The sequence below is a fragment of the Apostichopus japonicus genome, chromosome 8, assembly GCF_037975245.1.
Source record: "Apostichopus japonicus isolate 1M-3 chromosome 8, ASM3797524v1, whole genome shotgun sequence".
Classification (NCBI taxonomy): Eukaryota; Metazoa; Echinodermata; class Holothuroidea; order Aspidochirotida; family Stichopodidae; genus Apostichopus; species Apostichopus japonicus.
In genome coordinates, this window is record NC_092568.1 from 20,100,879 (window position 1) to 20,122,338 (window position 21,460).

Below are 21,460 nucleotides of genomic sequence, written 5' to 3' on the forward strand. Positions count from 1 at the left end.
TACATCTATCTCTTTGTGTTCACGGTGCTCATTAACCTGTCTGTATTCTGAGTGTGTTTTTGTTTCTTCTGTTAATGTTACTTGTTATTCAGCCTCTGAAGAAGATCCTGCTAGGATCGAAATGTCAGACCAACTTACTTTTACACATTCTATTACACAGGCTCTCTAGTGGATAAGCAGTTTGCTAACAGTTTTATTTTATTTTTATTTATAATAAGAACAGAGAACTAATTTACAGCATCCAGTGATCACCATTCAACTTCTTTTGTCTTCTTTTTCTTTTCTTTTATTTTTTGTGTTCCCATGTCCACAGAATTTTTGGAAGTTACAGTAGCCGAGCATGATCTAGCCAAGGATGAGATTGAATGGTTCAGTGATATTATATGGCCAGGTATTAAACATTCATTGAATTATGCCCGACTGCAGAAAGCAACGTTTCTTGAAATTTGAAGCAGCTTCGTTGGTACATTTTTGGCATAATTATGTCGGTGATACTAAACTGATATAACAATTTACAGTTCATTAGATGGATTTAGTGAACAGTGATTTCCTTAAAGGAAGAAAGCCTGATGGTTTAAGCAAGGTCTGTAGGCAGAATTTTAGTCTTGATATGTCAAAACACCATGCAGAAAACTTTTAAATGCTAGTATAAATGTTTTCAAAACCTATTCCGTTTTTCAAGACATGCAAAATCTCTGGAATGCTCTTTGAAAGGCTGAATTGATGATCAAGTCAGCTTGTCAATTCTTATAACTTAATAAAAACGTTTTCATTTAGCTTCATATGAACTTGAAGAACACAGTACCATTGGATGGCATTCAACACCATTTGTCCTTTGACAAATTGTATTAATTTATTGTAAACACATAATCTGAGGTCTTAGAAGTCTTGTGTATTTTACTATTGAGTTTCAAGTTGTGTTGCATCTGCGAAAATTGTCTTTAATATATTCTATGTGTTGGATATATAGCAGTCCAACAACTTTAAGTAAGCCTCAGGTGTTTAAAGGGTTATTTCTCCAAAATTAAAGGCCATAGGGAACCCAACATCATAGGCTGCTAGCAGCCAGTGTTGTTTAAGAGTTTAACTTTATGCTTTACTTATTTAAAAGAAATTCTTTTGTATTTGATTGATACTGATATTGGGCAACAAACTTCCTGAGTTAGTATTCAAAACAAGAAAAAATTAATGTCTTAGACTCATTAATTGCAGTCACATCTTGAACAATAATTGGTAGTTTTGGTAACCCAAAAAAAGATGGTAAATAAAATAAGTTCGCTTTGAAATAGCTTTAATTCTAAAATATATTTTAAGAATTCTATTATACCACATCAGTTGTAGATATAATATACAAATTGCTTACAGTGCCCCTAAAACATGCTAGAAAATCAATCAAATAACGCTCACGACAAATTTAAACTTTCAACAAGAATTTTTTTACTGTCACCATCAAAGGGTATTCCCTCTTTGAGACATCTTATCCTTAAAACATGAACATTTCTAATTTTTTTTTTATCAGTGATTTTTGTGAACAATTGGAACCTCCCAAAATTAATTAACTTTAAAGATCTTTAACAATTTGATCCATCACATTTGCTTTTTCTTTTTTAATCTTCATGTAATAAGCACCTGTTACCGCTCTTAAGTTTACTTAAGCCCCCCATCTTTTCATTTGTTCTTTTGTAAATTAATTTGCTTTCTTTGTAAAGCGCCTTGAGCAGTGACTTTTGACTACTGATTTGGCGCTATATAAGTCTCATTTATTATGATTATTATTATTATTATTGTAATTAATTTCAGGGGGTGCCGTTCCATTAGATCATACACCACAGGTCATCTTCACGACAGTGGAGATTTATGAGGGAGTCCCGTTCTTTGTCTACATTATTAGCTGCTGTCTCGCTGGGCTTGGTATGATACTGGCAGTCGTTTGTCTGGTATTTAATATTTATCACAGAAACCAAAGGTAATCCTCTCATTAATTATTCAATTTCTCTTGTTGTGAATATAATCTTAAACTGAAAGTTACATTGCAAAACAAGAAAGATCTGTCTTAATTTGCATCGAGGTTTATTTCAACCATTTCGTTTCTCATTTATCTACGTTAATTCCTTGTCTTTATGGTTTAATCTTTAATTAATGTATCTAGAGTGCAAAAACAATGATCTTCAACAAAATTGAAAAAAAAAAAAACAATGATTTTAATCATCGTCATTCATTTTCATCTAAATAGTATAGTGTATCTTTTGTGCTGGTGTGACAATATAATGTCATACTCTTCAGCTTAACATAAAAATCTCACAAAACTGTTACTGGGCTGGCATGTGACTTTGGTATTAAGAAAATTGCTTGTCCAGTACTTATATATTGCAGATATGTTGCCATGGTAAATCATATGATTTTTCACAAACATAATTGATCTGGTTACCTTTTAAAGGCAAGGGGATGGTGGGGAGGGAGGGGGGAGGGTCGTGAGGCATGCCTTGTCTTTCACTGCTCAAATTATAACTGATAAACTGCAACTGCAATATTTAAATTATGTCTAGCCTAAATTACTTATTAAGCTGTGAATTCATTTTTGTTCAATTATTACATAAGTACATTACTGATTGCAGCAGCTTTGGGCGAGAAGAAATACTTAAAAGAGTTGAACATTACAGTACATTGCAAAGATCCTAGAGCTGATCATTTTAGTTGTCTGCTTTATTCTCCAGATTCATCAAACTGTCCAGTCCGAACCTGAACAGCCTCATCATCTTTGGATGTATCATGATATATGCGTCAACTTGTCTCGTCGGTTGGGAAGACCCAAGTATAAACCAAGCCATCTTTCTTAAATTTTGCCAGGTGAAAATGTTTGATTTACCAAAATTTTTATATGACAAGTGCTACAATCTGATGCATCCATACTCGACCTTTAAAAGAAAGATGAGATATACCTGGAAAATGTAAAATTGTTACTTTGGTTCACCTTACTTGCACCAGGAATGTTGGAAAGTAGGTATTTAAGGGAAAGGTTTACAAACCAAAGAAACAAAATAGTAAATTAAATGTTCGAGACACAACATATATTTCTTCTTCTGAAATTGCACTAAATGGTGTATAATGCACTATTATGAAGCTTATAATTGTAAGTAAGTAAAACTTTATATCTCCAAAAAGGAAATTTGTGTACTCTCACTACAAAACAATAAGACGAATATCATATGTAAATATTTAATATGTAAAAATGTGGGTATATTCAGATAATATTATAGAAAGGATAAGAAAAATAAACGTAACAGAGTATCATTAAAAAGCTTCATTGCACGAGGAATAAAAGAATCCCGGGGTCTTGGTTTTTAGTCCCGGAAGTCTCAGCCTACCAATGCCTCTTGTCATTTGACTGTCATGCAATAGTTGATCATGGCCTGTTCTGCTTTCTTAATAATGCTATTGATAGGATTCTTTTCTGTATTATTAACGCTACCACCCCAACAGACCAAGCAGTATCGCCAAACCCCACAAATGGTAATTGGATGACATATTTCATATTTCTTAAATATCACATCATACGCATTTATATTGCTTACAGATTCGTGTCTGGTTCTTCTCTGTCGGGTTTGTGCTGAGCTTTGGTTCGATGTTTAGTAAAACTTGGAGAGTACATAAAGTCGCTGCCCTCAAAAATCCCAAGCGTGTCGTAAGTTAATGCATAGAAGGTCATGTGTGTAGTTGTGTTGACTCTCCAATATTATTTATATATATATATTTATATTTGTGTTTGTAGATATACCTTTTCATTTACCTTGATAAAGAATATTTTTGTTTATGAGGTGAAAATATACAATGATTATGAATACAAGGTAAGCAGCCACCAGAGGTTGTGAATGTGTACTGTTAACTGTAAAAAGAAATGTTATTCTTTAAAATTGAAAAATGATTTTGAAGTCTGTTTTCTGTTGTTGATTTTACTTCCCTGCTAAAGACACAGCAACAGAGTGACAGAAGGGGGAAAACATTAATAAAGAAGCCCAAAAAAAAATCTGCACTCAAGGTAGTCACTTAATGAGTTTAATTTGCATTGATAACCAAAAATGGATTTTGTGAATGAATAAAAATAATACATGATGTCGGTTCAAAGTTTCTTATTTTAACCTGTTAGATCATTACAGATCGCCATCTCTTTCTGATGGTGGGTGTTTTACTCCTGATAGACGTCAGTCTCCTATCAGGATGGTTCATCTTCAATCCCATGAGAGTGGTGAAAGAGTATCTCCACTCAGAGGTAAGGAAGACCAAAAACAAGAAGAGAAAAACATGTCATGAAGAGAATTTTCGCCTTTTCAAAACTTATCAGGCCCACAGTTCTGTCATGATGAATAACCAATACTTAATACAAAATATTTACTTCACTCCTCACCTACCTGTCTCTTGTAGATACACACTCGGATCTAACCCTAGCCTAAGGACTGGTAAAATTCTTGGACTGTGCCCCCCCCCCCCATGACCCTCTCTCTGAGGTCCCCTTACCGAAATCCCAGATCTGGGCCAGATATAAAAATCCAGATCTGGCCCAGATCTGGAATTTCAATCTGGGCCAGATCTGCTGCAGATCTGGAATTTATATCTGGCCAGATAAAAAATTGGGCAGATATAACTTGATATAAAATAAAGTTTTATATGGCCCATATAAAATTTGATCTGGTTAAATTTTATTGCATCCATATCTGGGCCAGATAAAACTTTATCTGGTTGATATAAAGAAAATCCAGATAAACTTTTATATGGCCCATATAAAATTTGATCTGGCTAAATGTTATTGCATCCATATCTGGGCCAGATAAAACTTTATCTGGTTGATATAAAGAAAATCCAGATAAACTTTTATATGACCGATATAAAAAAATATATCTGGCTAAAATGTCAATCAAATAGGAAATAAGTGGCCAAAACTGGACTAGCATTGATATTAACTTTCCAGCGCGATCAGTTATCTCTGTTCTGGTACGGAGACCCATACAGAGAGCAAGACACACACAAAATATAAACACAGCTGTGTTCTAGAACTCAACTGGATTGGAACAAAGTGGAAATATGTAATGTGCAAGCTCGTTGCTGTTACCTAATCCGACTGCTATGGTCATAAAATGACAGCTGTTCAAAAATAATACTTGAAGGTTGAGTTCTTTATTCTTCTGTGGTCCTGTAGATGTTGATACTAAATTGTGTTGTGCTATTCTTTTATTTAATATATTTGCTTTAATAAATAAGTTCCAGGAGGGCCATATATGTTCCATTCAGTATCGAAGTTCAGTCCCAAAATATATTCCTTGTTGCCATCCGTTCCAAAAACTTCTTCCTTACTTCTGACTGTTCAGTTCACTATAGAAACCTTTGCCAATGTCCTGACATCAATAGGATATTATTTATGAATCTCCATCACCTTTTCTTAATGTACCAATCCTTTCTGTTAAACTTCCTTCTGCTCTTTACTCCTACCATGTGGACACTAGTGTACACATAGTTCCCTTTCCTATCTCACTCCTAGAGTATCAAAACACATATGTCCATTGTTCAAAAGTGGCCTTCACACTTAATCAACCTCTGAGTCATCCTGTTTCAAGCTAAGACCCTGTGGTTGCCTAGCAACCCAGATAGAGATAGTTATTCCCCCTTTGACTTAGTGTATACACTGTAAGTGATTTACTATTGAAATATATATGAAAAGTGCAATGTAAATCTCTATGAAAATACACTATGTAAGAGCATACAGTCTTAAAGTTTTATCTGTCAATATAAAGTCAAGTATAACTGGATAAACATGATGTATATCCAGTTATACCTGACTTTATATTGACAGATAAAACTTTATCTGCATATCTGGATTGACTCTATATCCAGTTATATCTGGCTTTATATGGCCAGATAAAACTTGATCTGCATATCTGGATTGACTCTATATCCAGTCAAATCTGGCTTTATATGGCCAGATAAAACTTGATCTGCATATCTGGATTGGCTCTTTATCCAGTCATATCTGGCTTTATATGGCCAGATAAAACTTGATCTGCATATCTGGATTGACTCTATATCCAGTTATATCTGGCTTTATATGGCCAGATAAAACTTGATCTGCATATCTGGATTGACTCTATATCCAGTTATATCTGGCTTCATATGGCCAGATAAAACTTGATCTGCATATCTGGATTGGCTCTTTATCCAGTCATATCTGGCTTTATATGGCCAGATAAAACTTTATCTGCATATCTGGATTGACTCTATATCCAGTTATATCTGGCTTTATATGGCCAGATAAAACTTGATCTGGCCAGATTAAACCAGATGTAAAGCCAGATCTGGCATTTCGGTAAGGGTCACTATCCTACTCCTTTCAAAATCTACCATTTCAGCAGTCTTTACAGAAAATATCTGTTCACAGATATATTGAATTGTATCTGATATATTTCTTGCACTCTACACAATGTCTAAATGCTTAATGCAGTTGATATTTGCTATATTTCATGTTAACAATTTCGAAACTACCTCATAAAGTTTCAAACTTCCATTTGTGGTATTTCCTTCTTCTCAGGAAGATTCGGAGAATCTCTTGATTCTGACGCCTTACATTCAATATTGTACCACCGACAATAGCCTTATCTGGCAGTGCACCCTCTATGGCTATAAGGCGCTCCTCCTAATATTTGGTGTCTTTCTGGCGTGGGAAACACGAAAGGTGAGTTTGAGTGTATTTTAGGTGTGGTTAGGGTACTAATTAGTCGCTAGAAGTGTAAGTACTTGTAGACATAATAATAAGAATAATAATAATGACAACCACAACAATAATGCCACACTAGCATACTGCTAACCTTATACAAAGTCCCAGAAGGGCTAAAATCCAAAGCATTCACTTGCAAAAGGTCAAAGCATGAACTCTATATAACCATAAAAAGGCTGAACAAAGCTGATGCCAGTTGCCTGACAGCAACTGATGCCCATTTAGGTGAACAATGCTAAACATAAAGAAAAATGCTTGTTTTAGCCATATAGATCCATATAAATACAAGAAGATACTCAGAATTCAACATAGACCTCTGAATCAAATCTCTATAAATGCAGTTTTGATTCAAATCGGTTCCAGATATATTAAATGCTGATTACCTGATGTATCGATTGGTGTTGCATCAACATCAGATATCAATTCATCCCTATGATGAGTCGATATTTAATTTCATAATTCCTTGTAGACTAATTGTTTTCAGAATCCATTTCTTAAATTGAAGCTCTACACTTTTCTCTTACCTGAGTATAATTACAGACTACATGATGAGAATTAGTCCATTAGGTTGCATTTTTCAGCTCTCTTGACCTCAACTTACTGAAACTTTATCTCTCCTGCAAACAGACTGGTGAGTTTGGGAGAGTTGATTTGTTCACACCTTGCCATGTCTGCCTTGATCTGATAGTGATTTGGCTACTAGCTGTGTGATGAGTTGCATAATAGACGAATAGGCAGCTCAACTAAGGTGCGAAAAGATGGGATTAATCACTCAGCTAACCAACTGGAAAGAACCCGCAGTTCAGTACAAACGACAGGTTTTTGGATGCAACCTATAGCTAATGGAAACTTTCACGGCATGTACTAGATATAGATATGAATGAATTCAGACTGATTAGTCAGTCTGTGTGTTCCCCTACACCTCATCCTTAGTTGCTATAATGGGTGTTGTGCATGGCAGTTTAAAAACACCCTAGGGATTAGCTTCTCTCATATGTATTATCTAAGCGATAATCCTAACCCCTATTGTGATGTTTTAACTTGTTGTATTCAGGTCACCATTCCAGCTCTGAACGACTCCAAGCTGATCGGTCTCTGTGTCTACAACGTGGTTTTACTGAGCGCTATAGGGGTAGGGGTTAATCTAGCCCTCACCACTGACCCTTCGCCATCTTTCATCTTTACCTCGGCCATCCAGATATTTTGCACCTCTGTCACTTTAATCATTATTTTTATTCCAAAGGTGAGTCAGTTGTAAACAGACTGTAGTCAGAACAGATCGCATGTTCATGTCATATATGAATGGCAACATCTCAGTGCATTATGTTAGTTGATTTTATCAATTATGGTATCATTTTGGTATGTAGGATTTATCTCTGTGATACATGATACTCCAGGATCGTAATTATAGAGCAAGAAATCGGAACAAGCAGATATAATTTACTCAGAATCTTTAATGCTGCATTGCATAATGTAATAAACCACCTCCTCTTGTCATAGATGGTATCTGTTAACAAATACCCAGAAGGGAAACATGTGACCACGATGAAATCCGAATCGAATTTTGAAATGTCGTCTAATGGAAACGCCGAGATGAAAGATGAAATTACGAAGCTCAGGTCTGAATTAAAACAGGTCAGAACCTTAACTTACATATTATATATGGTGGCATTGAAAAGTTTATATATATAAATATATATATATATATATACAAATTATTGACACAACTCACTAAATAAAATCACGGCTCATAATGTAATTTGGATTATGAACCAACAAGCACATTACACTGCTGAGTAAATCTAAGAAGAATTGAGAGAATTCTTTTGTTCGTTGGCAGCCGGGACTATTATCAATCAGTTTGTGCGTTTTTGTTTTTGTTTTTTATTTAATTTGCACCAAAAAAGAACAAGAAAAAAATTCTCTCTGACAATGATAATGTTGGAGAGTAAAAACACCATGTAGATGTTTACTATGAATAATTCTTTTAATACTGTGGCTGCCAGAACAGCTATATAGCAAGCATACTTTGAGAAGAATTTCAAATCATTAATTCCTTCTTCTGTAATGTCTTTAGTTTCAGGAGCACCCATATCACTGCAAGCACACGGGTTGCGGTCTTTGGTTGGGTCGCATAATGTGTGCCTGTGGAGACACTGTTGCAGAATCGAGATATGACCTGGAATATAAGAGCACAGAAACTCTTTCAACCGTTACCAATTTAACACCTCCGCAAGCTTGAAAACTCCATAATATTATCTTAAGTATTTTTACATGTACCCTTATTGACCTCATTCTCCATATTCCTGTGCTATTCCATACCTCTTAGCTAGTAGTGAAGGACGAGATACTACCAAGACTGGGGGCAGGGTGGGGGAGTCAACTTTCCCCCTACGAGGTGGTTGGATAACACATTCCAGCCAGGAAAAACTGATCTGGGGGTTAAAGATGCAAATTTGTTTCTGTTATTTTGTTGATAAGTTTATTTATTTAAAAAAATGAAAAATAGTCTTCTTTTTTGCATGTGAGGGTTTTCTTTTTATTTTCACTTTGAACTGCAATTTATCACTCCTAATATTTTCTTATGTTATATGAACAAACTGATCGTAAGGTATATGATGGTATACAGACCCTTAGCGGTACCAAGGGCATTATTGTCAATGTTATGTAGTAGTGACATTCTCACTAGGCCGAATTTTCACTGCTGTTTTACTTGATTTCATCAATGAAATAGAAAAATTTGCACTTGTAAAGGTCGGGAGTCCAACTGTTCAAAGCAAGGACAAATTCCCCAAACTTTTGTCCATGTGTTCACAAGTTTACTGTATAATTCCGATAAAGTGGTAAAAATTTTTTTTTAAAAAGTCTCAAAATAGGGAGTTGATGTTTCCTTGTAGCAACTGTGGCTGTTTGCATTAAGGCTTTCTAGATTAACTTTGTGCTTGATAAAGTGGTTACAACTTGACTTTCAAACACAGCAACAGTGTCAGTCAGTGCATCTACATATGTATACCAAAGCCCGCAGAGTTAGGGGACATGTGAAGTTACCGTACACCACCATGCAAAGTTGAGGTTGAAAAAAACGTTTTTACATTACCTTTAAAACTGCAATTTGTTGCAATACAGTTCCAATCATGTTGTTGAATTTTAGAAAAAAATTATTATCCTCGTTTATTAAGAAATGGTGGCAAAAACTGTTGGGGAGGGGAGGGGAGAATAAATTCTATTTATTTCATACACAAGTGCAATTAACAGGAATATGCTTTTGCCATTTTTGAAAATTATTTATATATAACTTAGGTATATATAATCAAATTATAAAGATATATATTTAGAATTTGTTGGTCACTGCCTTAGGTTTAAAGGGTGTGAAGACTTGCGCAAAAAGAAACGTCTAATGCCGGTAATCTGACCTAGTTTCGAATGAGGTGTAACAGAAGCGTTAGACACCACCATCGATCCCAGAAAATACACACACACAGCTTGCTACCATCGGTAATTAGACAATAGTGTACAGTCAGTACATACAGCTACGGTCAATATCCACAGCACAGTGTACAAACAATACAGCGATGGACATCTCAGGTCCAGCTTAAGATAACAAGGTATCACGTTTCATTACTGTACTGTCTGCAAACGTCACAACGGAAAGTTAACTTTTTCTGATGGCCGCACGCGGTTTGGGGCGAGTCTTCAATGCCTTTAAGAAAGGATCATGGATGTCTCAGATTAAAGAAGGAAACAAAAACAGCCCTTGAAGGTTGGCATTAGATATAATAACATCTTTTCTTCTGTCTTTCTATATATCATAGTTTTGATTTCTTTAATGTGAGATTCTTATTCCCATCTACAAATTGACACTTAGATGTTGGTCGTATGTTTATTTTGTTTTTAAAACGCTATCAAATGCTATCAATTATGATATATAATATTAAAATCACATTGCACAGCTGATCCTGTTGTTTCTCTTTGTATTTCAGTCATATTCCTGTGTAAAATAGATGCTTCAAAAAAAAGCACCTTATTTATCTTGTGTGTGCATATTTTTAATCTTGCCTGGTTTACCATTATGAAAAGTTTCTTTGTTTAATGTTTGAGCAGGGAGGTCCCTGGAAAAAAAATGTACTCTAGTCTGTATCTAGGGTATCATTTCATTGATTGCTGCACGCGAGTTGGTTCTTGCTGCCAGGGTTCATGCAAACAATCTGGTAAACAAGGTCGCCTTTACTTCGTATATGGGGAGCAGGGGGGAGTTACTAAAGGTGCATAGACAGTGGGGCGGGTTCAGCTGATGTATGTAAAACGGTGGAGAGCGTGGACCGGTATGTAATTGTCAATGTTCAGTAAATCTTGTATAGGTTGCTGACACAGTTACGGGGTCGTTTATAACGCCTGTGCCAGTAGCGTTTTTGGTTTCGATGATAATCGTAACCTATGCAATCATGCGTGTGTTTATTGGTTTGTGCATGCGTGCGTTTGCTTTGTATTCTGACCGAGGACTTGAACGAAAGAATTTCAGGTCCTCGGTTGTGATTTCTAAAGAATCACCACGTCCCCGGAAGAATTCTATTGTATGGAGTATTGTTACGGTTAGTGTACATGGATTTGAACAATGGAAAATACAATGGGGTCCTCGGTCTGAATGTAATACAAACGTGTGTGTGTGACGCCTCTCTTGTAAACACGATATCTCGAGAAGGGAAGCTTGGACCAATCTAATAGTTGGTGTATATGAGTACCACATTGAGTAGAAGAACCCTATTGTTTTGTTGGGAGGTCAAAGGTCATTTGGGTTCACCAGGAGCTAAATTGTGAAAACCTTGTAAACACGATATCTCAAGGAAGTAAACTTGGACCAATCTCATATTTCGTGAGTAGGAGAACCACAACTAAGAGCAACAGCCTATAGTTTTATGTGAAAATCAAAGGTCATTTGGGGTCACCAGGGGTCAAATTGAGTAAAACCTGTAAGCACGATATATCAATAAGAAAAGCTTGGATCAATCTCGCATTTCGTGTGAAGGTGTACCACAGTAGGTTCAAGATTCCTATTGTTTTTGGTGGATGTGCAAGTCCATTTGAGGTCACTAGAGGTCAAATTGTGAAAACCTTGTAAACACGATAACTCAAGAAGGGAAGGTTGGACGAATATCATATTTAGTATGTAGTTGGTACACGTCCAGTACAAGATTTAATTGAGGTCAAAGGTCAGTTGGAATCACCAGACGCCAAATTGTGGCAACCTTGTTTAATAAGCTACCGTATCTCCTACAGACCAGCCTATCAGATAACATGTGCGTTACGCCTCATACGAATAGGAGGCTATTTGAAATGAGCCTATTAATACTGAGTCGAGTAACACTTTCCGCGCAGTATTTTGTACCTCGGCGCAGGATCAGTCACTGTATTAACACTATGTGGAGATGAAATTTGTCAGATTCATTCAGATTATTTCAATAGTGAGTCTGCAGTCTGTCATTACTCTTTACGAAACTTGTAACGAAACTCGTTAGGTAAATTTAGTTGGGCCTCGATGAATATCTCCTATATTTCCTTTCAAGTTTGGGCTATCCATACATACAAAGGACCCGAGTGAAATGCAGTTTTACATAAACAATTTACTGGAGTGCTTGTTTTGAGAATTGAGTTTTGCGTTACGTAAAACCCAAATCAGTCTCATATATCTTATCAGGCCCTATAAGGCGAAACTCGAGTATTGGCCATTGGCATCGATCAATAAATGTGATCCAAACAGCGTCACCAGGCCTTGAAACAAGCGGCGCATTTGGTGCCTCTGCCAAAGGTAGCATGTTTTCCTATTTCGCGACCAAACCTTAAAGATCTCATGTGCCAAGAGTAAATCAGCGCTTTCGACATGACAACTTGGCGGGGCTTTCTGTGAATTGAACCCAGCGGCGCACCGGTTGGAAATTTTATGGAGGTATTCATATGGTTAGTTATTCAGTTAAATGTTATAGTTAGTTTATTTTAACTAAATTCTGGATGAAACTTACAAAAAAAGAGAAGATCTATACGCTATAGTATTAACTTTTATTCTAACCGATAAAGTATTAGTGACCAAATACGTATAGCCCTTATTTGGATCAAACTGCATATGCCGTCATTAAATTGACAGCAAGAAAATAAATCGGCATCATCTCATTGTCCACTTGACATTAATGCGGACCTTTATAGACATCATTGTTTGGTCTTGCGTAAGAAGATAATTTCCAATCAAGAGAGAGAGAGAGAGGAATGAAAATATGGATAACATTGTCATCAACATACAGACTTCACCAACTTATATCGGAATCATTGTGTTGTGGCGATGGTACTTCCGTATGGGTCCACTTTACAAAAGAACATGGTGGGACGATGGACAAATTATCGTTCTCCGAAACCAATTTGTTCAAATCGACCCTTCTCCCGTCACATGTAACGTCAGCTTTGTAACACTGTCCCAAGTTTAAGGCGGGCAATCTCGGCAAATCAATGTTGACCAACCTTAACCGCTGACAGCCGTACAAATTCAAATAGAGAAGTCCTATCGATGGTGGGAGGTGAAATTGCGTCAGAGACAAACATCTCTCGATGCATAAATGACTAATAAAAGAACAACCCATCAACGCCATTTGCATAGTATAATTTTGTAAGGAGCATCTGTAAAGCACTAATGCCCTCACTGACGGTGCCGACACACTGAGTACACCGAGCGAGCAATCAAACAGCTTGATGTTGCCCAGCATTCTATGCGCGTGTATCGTACACGACCTCAGCGAGATCATGACGTCATTGGTGGTATTCACGATTAATGAGTCTAAGAGGTCACATTGTACATGCAAGTTTCTCAAAGATAAAACTCCACACAAAGAAATGTTTTTGAGATGGTTTGCCACAATAATGACTGACTCTAGTTGTTCTGTAATATCGCACCCCTCCGATACATGTAGATCTTCTAAGGTAGGGCAACGTACGGACAGGACGCGACTCTTAAAATCCGGTTGAATGGTAAGTTTTTGAAGACGAGGACACCAGCTTGGCTCGATGTAAGTCTCAACGGCAGAGATCGCTCCCAATACGAGGTTGGTTATTGTCGAGTTGTTCTTGAGAAAACTTTGGAATTCAGATAAACTGAGGTCTGGGCAATTTCGAAGTTCTACGGTGGATAGCCGACTGCTACGAACAGCGATTAATCGTAATGCGCCGCTACCATCAACCTGATCAGACGCCAAGTTAAGAAGGAAAAAAAAGTCAGATTGAAGTCACAAAATAAAGTAGTTGTAAAGTTGTTTTCATTGAACACAGTCTCAAATAATTAAAAATAAAACATCCGTATGGCTAGATGAAAGGATCATGTAGACGTATTGGTTTTCTAAAAAGGGTCGTTAAGAACACAGGGAGGGCCGCGAGGACAATTATATCACCGGGACCTCTTTTTGAGGTCTTCAGTTTTGCTTAGGTTTATGATGAAAATTGAAATAAGTTATCCAATATGCCCTGCCCCCCCCCCGATTGGCCATGGGGCTGTACTCACTCCCGACCCCCTCTCGTCTCCATGTCTAGATATGACTGTGCGGAATAAGAACAACTCGGTCACATACAATGATACAAATTTGGGAGTAAGACCCGGGGTCGGATCCATGATTTTATAAAGGTGCCGGGTGTGTATATAGGCATGAACGCCGACTCCCTTCTAGAGGGTTAGGTGATCCTCCTTCACAGAAGAAAAAATCATTGTTAGACGTGAAATGCGGCCTTCTTAGTAGGAATGTTTATGCTTTACATTAGCTGTATAATTAGATCTACACGCAAGGTTGTGCTTCTTTGTCTGTTGGGTTGGAAAGGGGGGGGGGGTGTAGCATATCTACACCCCACAACACCCCGGGCGCGAGCTTGAGCCAAGATATTCCACACTATACTAGTTGTTGAAAACAATCTCAACTTCAGCGTACTCTATGTGTAACTGTGTGAATTGATATTCCGGTAACATGCAATGTAAAACTTACTCGGGAGACCATAATAACCATATCACATTTTCGTTGTTGAAAACTGTAAGTATATCATTTGTCCCGCTCTTTTGCGTTATATAAATGCCAAAATGTGACCAGTTGCGCTTAGACCACTTGAATGACTGGTGATAATATGCGTATATAAATTACCTTTAAATTAATATCAGTTACAGCTTTGTCGTGGTTGAAATTGCATACATTTGTACATAAATGAAAGTTACTTACAGCCAATGTTTTCAGTTTATTTGCGTAGACTTCCAGATGCTCACAAGATTCCATGCCATAGTCTATCCGCAGCCGACGTAATGATGGCGCAGTCACGCTTACGAAGTGTGCAGACCACAAACTATGCAGATTTAACTTTTGAAGAGACATTGACGTCAGGCGAACTCCGTGAAGTTTCTGCAAAAAGAATAAGACACGCAATATACGTGAATGTCGTGTCATATATTGAATGTGAGTTGTCAACTGGTTGCCTGTACTGTAAGTCTGTAGACACATACAGCACACACAACAACGGTTCCGATTCTACGGAAGCGTAGAAGGGACATTGCATTGACGAGTTACCAACTTGACAAAACGACAATTATCTGCAAATTGACGAGTTGACGAGATGGTAACGTGACAAAATTCAGAAAATTGACGTTTTGACGAGATAACGGATCTCGTCAATGCAACAATTTTCTGCAAATTGACGAGTTGCACACTTACTACCATCTCGACAAGATGACAAAATTCAGAAAATTGACGAGATAACGGATCTCGGCAATGCAACAATTTTCTGCAAATTGACGAGTTGCACACTTACTACCATCTCGACAAGATGACAAAATTCAGAAAATTGACGAGATAACGGATCTCGTCAATGCAACAATTTTCTGCAAATTGACGAGTTGCACACTTACTACCATCTCGACAAGATGACAAAATTCAGAAAATTGACGTTTTGACGAGATAACGGATCTCGTCAATGCAACAATTTTCTGAATTTTGTCATCTTGTCGAGATGGTAGTAAGTGTGCAACTCGTCAATTTGCAGAAAATTGTTGCATTGACGAGATCCGTTATCTCGTCAACTCGTCAATTTTCTGAATTTTGTCATCTTGTCGAGATGGTAGTAAGTGTGCAACTCGTCAATTTGCAGATAATTGTCGTTTTGTCAAGTTGGTAACTCGTCAATGCAATGTCCCTTCTACGCTTCCGTACGATTCCGTCAGTGCGATGACTGGACTGTACATGTTATGTAGCGCATACACTTCATATTGCCGCTGTGGCAACAACGCATGTGTTGGTGCACACATTTGTTCGGCAGACTTCTTGGAAATTAGTGGTCAGATACCATTTATACTTCTCTCTTACCTAAAGTAGAATCCATCTCACCAGTCACCTGCAATCTTTGAGCATAGAGTAATAATTTATAATAAAATATTATATATATTTTAAATTTAAAAGCTTGACATTGAATACTGAAAACGAAATTATTATTTTGCCCCTGTTAAAACCTCTTACATCACAATGAACAATGCTGGTTGGCAACAAACTTAAAACAATGAGAAAATTGAAAAATAAATTGCTGTCGACATTTCATGACGACCACGCCCCTTTAAAATGTTAACCACGTGTAATGACTTTCTGCTTCTTGAAGTCACAAAGAATCTATTCAGTAGTGATGGCATGAGTGTGTTTGGGTGGGTGCGTGTATGTGTATGTGACGCATTGGTTTGTGCAAGACCTTATTAGCTGCAAGAACCCTATTGTTTTTGTGTGTGGAGGTCACATGCATGGCATTTGCGGTCAACACTGAGAAAGTCATTGTCCGAAAACCTTGCATCACAAAAAATACTCCCAAAAATTCATGAATGACTTTCATGCTTGGAGTATTTGGATCCACTTGATTAGTTTACGCAAATATATCCCCTTTAATTTGATTATCAACAGAAAGGGAGTTTATTATTAGTTTCGTATGGAAGAAGTCGAAGAAATGATTTTTATGTTAAATGGAATGGAATCTAGTTTTGACTGAAAAGTCCCTCATGCAGTGGTGACACTGATTATGGTACACTGTGTAATTGTATCGGCAAATGCGAAAAATGTTTTTTGTCAGTTTTCTTCCTCATGAAATGAAAAAGGGAAAAAGTACGCAGTGGTTGACGACAACTTTTTTTATCTATAGAGAACAATGTCTTATAGTTAATCTACGGTGGGTATCATATTGTATAACAGTGGGTCAATTGAGTGTTAATAATAACGGCACACAATAATAGCTATTCATATAACGTATCGAGGTGCAAACTATATGCGCCACAATAATGAGGAAGAACCCAAAACTCAAGGGAAGCGTGGGTTACGACTTTCGAAAACACATTTTCAAATCCTCTTTGGAAGTATAGACTAATGTACACGTTCACTGTCAATACCAACGATTTTGCAGCCAGTCCATATTGTTTAAAGAGCTCTACATGGTGTTGCAGTTGACATAAAATTTGGTGAACACAACTTTTATAAATACCTTTTCCCCATTTTTTACAATGTGCTTGTGCTATCACTGGGCAATCCACAATTCCATGTGAATCAAACCCGAGCAGAAATCCATTCAATAACAGACTTGTGCCTTGCTTTATAGTTTATGCTAATTATATCCATTGACATTGAAACCTGCTTTCCAAACAATAGCTTTGTGTTACCATAAATAGCCTATGACTGATGCTACGAGTGTTGAGCTATACAGTACTCTTCACAGAGTGGTGTAACACCTGTCAGTGTTTGCTATTGTTATTTATCATCGATAACGGTTTCAGCAAACAAAAACCAGCTCATATCGGAAATAGCAATGAACCTGTCTTACCAACACGTTTGAGACAAGTCAACATTTGTATTCTAACGAGCCGGTAGTTCTATAATTACAAAAATGTACTAACGCGTTTCAGGTTATGGACGTTTAGTGAAACTGCCATGTGAGAACTGCCTCAAGGAAGGTTGCTAACGCCAAATAGCTGTTTCATCATGCGGTGGTTTTCATGAGATGGAAGAGGGAGGACATATGGAGGTGGTGGGGGGGGGGGGTTGGAGAGAAAGGGTACAAATTGTCACGGTTAGCTTAAAACCGAGAGAAAATGCATCAAACGTAGGTGTATATTACTTGCTGCCTCTACACTATCCTTGCTCTCCCTTCCCATCCATTATAGTTGTCTTTGTAGCTGGGTATCCGTACCTCAGGGCTAACAGCGGTTTGTTTTTGGACTTATTAATAGACCTGCCTAATTATTGGGGTCAGTATATACACCTTGGTAGTCTTAACAGGTTACAAACATGTATGCATAGACCTATACACATAAATGCATACGAAGCGATATTATATGTTGGACAATACATCAATACATGGATGACAACCGATTTATCTGAGATGCCTAGGCTTAAGGCCTGCGGCGGGTATTCATTGGAAGGTGCTCCCGGTCATCGACCCTTGACCCGAAGACGAACAGCTAAGTAAAACAGACACAGAAAAAATGATAGGTATATGTACATTATACCATACAAGTTACCCACCTCGCAATTACAGACTGTTAATTTCTTCAGGTTTGGTAAACTTACAACAGCGCCCCATAATTCTTCAACTTCAACTGGGACAAGATTAAGCGTGAGTGACGTCATAACATCGACTTTTGTCAATTCATTCAAGCTGCGAATTAGAATACTACCCTCCGTCATAGCACGGTCGCTACGTGCATCTTCAACTGGCAAACTGTTATTAATTTTAAGACTACAGTCCTCTAGGCCTTCGAGACAAATCATGAATTGCTGGAGGCCCAACCAAGTGATTGCCCAACATGAAGACACGGTTACCCTCTTTAGCAAAGGGAACTGGACTGCGACTAGAAGTAAATCCTCGTCGGAAAGATCAAAGCCACCGTTGATGAAAACGTCTGTGAGTTGACTTAACGGAGAGAGAGTTTCTACCAGTGTTCGAGTCCACGTGATCGGAATGCTGAGTACAGTAAGTCCCGAAAGACTCGGTATCAGATAAAATACCGACTCGCTAATGCGCATAGCGGGTTCCCAGAGCAATTGTTGCACATGATGACCGTACGTTATGAATATAGCTCCTAAAACAGCGTACTGCGGTGAAGAGTCATGTTTCGTTTGGCGTACATGTACTTTGCGCCATAATGATGGCGTCTCTTGAAGGACCTTACGCCATTTTTTGCAGACGCAAGCCAAGAGAGGAAGCGAGTCACACACGGGATCAAAGTGTCGGAAAATGCGGACGATTATCTCCCTCGGTAGTCGATTCATCGGACGATCATATAACAGCTGATCTTTTACAGGAGCTGGCGAAGTCTCTGTTACGCCTTCCGACACAGCATCCCATCGTAAGCAAGTTGCCATGACTCCACGTTACATGCATTGCTTCCTTGTTAATGGCGTCGTAATGATCTCAGTGTGCATTAGTACCCGGCTAAACTTGTCTAATTCTAGAATATCGGCCTACTCGATGGCGTGTCAACTTCAATGACATATCACACACGAGCGATCAGGATAAAAGTTGAGCTGTTTGTTCCACGTGTGTCGCTCCCACGGTGTAGGCTATAGATCTCTTGCACGTAGACATTGTAATCAGCCTACAGCATGCATGCTGCCATGACGACACGACTTTAACTCGCCATTATTTACTTGCATTGTACAAATACAAAAAAATCTAACATATGTTCGTTCTGTATAGAAAGTTTAGTTGAACTAGCCTCTTCGACCTAACTCATTACCATCACCGCGGAATATCATGGTCTAACAGTACATCTGTAAACGCATGTCTGTATTGGCAAGCTAAACAACAAAATCTGATGATTCGCTGAGAAACAAATGTGGCGGGGTGGGTGAGATTTGGGTGGGGGATGATTTGAGGCTTGATAGGGGTGGTATAGGGCTTGGGCATGGTTAAGGCTCTGATGGAGTGGGTGTGGGGTAGGTGATCCAGGGCGAGTGGACGGCGAGGTTGATGGCACGGGTGGCGTCGTGACTGTTAGTGGGTGGTGGGGTGGTGGGATGCAAACTTTCCCCGACTGACTGAGTAGGTGCCCGAACCTTTATGCCTTATGGAAGGATCAGAGTCGAATCATGGATTTTATAATGGAGGGGTGCTGCCATGGAGTCATTGAAACAGGTTCCCATATAGGCTTGGGGGGGGGGGGAGCTGTTGGTCTTGTAATACTTAAGACGCCAAATGGTGCGCTTATGTTAACGTGGGCCCTTACGTTCATTTTCTCGTAGCAATGAAATCAGGCCTACTGATTGAAATTGAAATTATCCCTGAAGTATATGAAAGGTATTTAAAATGTTCTACAATACATGCTTCGACAAAAAGCGGTTTTTAACTTGTGTTCGGGGTGATGTCCATCACTCCGAAATTTGACAAATTAGCGTATCACATTATAAATTTGAATTGGTACGAAGTAGGCTTAGAATTGCCGGGTAGTACGGAAGCTTAGAAAAGGCGTTTCTTTGACGAGTGAAACGCATCGTAACGCGATAAAACTTGGAAATAACCGATTTGCTCTTGGGAATAATAAAGCTAATTGGAAGCCACCCGACGTGTAATCCCGAGTTGTAATCCATAAGCCCTTGCGGTTTCTCCCACATTTCTGGTCGCTTAAGCGTCGTAAAAATAAATGCTGACAAAAAAAAAGGAATGGAGATTGAAGCCCTGTTCTTTAAGAAAAGGGATTTTCAACCATCGATCGTGAAGCATGGCTTCCGTGGGTCTCCAGTTTGCTCATAATTATTTTATCGTTTATTTTTTGCTGAGGTATCCATCAAATACTAATATCAATAAAAACCGAGATGCTAATCATGTTGGACAACCGCGTCGGTTCACTTTCATTATGGCGTCATAATATCGCACTCGGAAAACCCGGAAAAGGAAGTGATGGCGCTATTTAAGTAAGTTGTCTTAACATTTTATGAAAAGTGTAATAGATCTTATAAGCTTCCGTAGACAAAATTTTAGGAGGAAAGCGACTCATCGGGCCACGTATTCAGTGAACATGGGCTGCACACATGCCGGTCACAGAGAGTGTCTTGCCCTCTGGCCAAAGGCAAGGATTTACGAACGCCACCTAGACGCTGCTTCTGGCCGACCTCTGGCCAACCGACCCTCCTTGGTTCCTCCCGGGTTCGTTACGACAACAAGGGAGACATGGCACGGGATCCTAGGCCGCAAAAGGTACCATACCTACAGCCGGGGGAATTATGCCTCCAGCCTGCCTCGAACCCTAGCCACGATTTACTCGATTAGCAGTGCAAGGTCTTTCACTCACACCGTCGCGGGAACCCGGCAACACGTCAGCTGAAGTTTCAGAACTAATAATCAAAGATTCGACACAGAAATAGGCTGTAAATGAAAGGCAAATTTGTTCCTTACAACTCTACTGGGAATCGAAATCGGAACATGCAACTCATATTCAGCCGATGAACCGCTGAACTATCTAACTCTTCCCACGATTGGTTTATAAAAGTTTGCCTTTTGTACTAACACGACCTAGGCAATGACCTTTTTATCTACTCTTAGATGAATGATTGTACTAAAGTGTCGTTTATCTGACATCCGGCCTTTGTTATGGGAAGAATTGCCTATAAGAAATGCGAATAACAGTCTCCCATTGGCTTCTTTCAAGAGTGGGAGGATTAAGCTGGCTTT

General features: G+C 38.3%; 2 protein-coding genes across 4 annotated transcripts in view; one reads left to right on the top strand and one right to left on the bottom strand.

The window, feature by feature from the left end:
- LOC139970956 (gamma-aminobutyric acid type B receptor subunit 1-like) overlaps positions 1–10,712 on the top strand; it is a 48,728-nt gene extending 38,016 nt beyond the window's left edge. For all 3 annotated transcript variants that reach the window (XM_071977044.1, XM_071977045.1, XM_071977046.1), the window contains 9 exons: positions 314–391; positions 1,801–1,966; positions 2,715–2,847; positions 3,575–3,682; positions 4,145–4,267; positions 6,575–6,718; positions 7,815–8,003; positions 8,261–8,395; positions 8,838–10,712. In XM_071977044.1, the coding sequence (XP_071833145.1) occupies positions 314–391; positions 1,801–1,966; positions 2,715–2,847; positions 3,575–3,682; positions 4,145–4,267; positions 6,575–6,718; positions 7,815–8,003; positions 8,261–8,395; positions 8,838–9,002 (1,241 nt within the window). In that variant the 3' untranslated portion in view covers positions 9,003–10,712. The remainder of the gene's footprint in view (positions 1–313; positions 392–1,800; positions 1,967–2,714; positions 2,848–3,574; positions 3,683–4,144; positions 4,268–6,574; positions 6,719–7,814; positions 8,004–8,260; positions 8,396–8,837) is intronic.
- A 1,411-nt stretch (positions 10,713–12,123) lies between these two features.
- Positions 12,124–19,586, bottom strand: LOC139971778 (uncharacterized). Its single transcript, XM_071978512.1, has 3 exons — positions 18,316–19,586; positions 14,995–15,171; positions 12,124–13,977 (listed from the first exon to the last, which is right to left on the bottom strand). The coding sequence occupies exons 1-3, from the start codon at positions 19,153–19,155 to the stop codon at positions 13,054–13,056; spliced, it is 1,941 nt and encodes a 646-aa protein (XP_071834613.1). The 5' UTR covers positions 19,156–19,586; the 3' UTR covers positions 12,124–13,053.
- Positions 19,587–21,460: the final 1,874 nt, after the last annotated feature.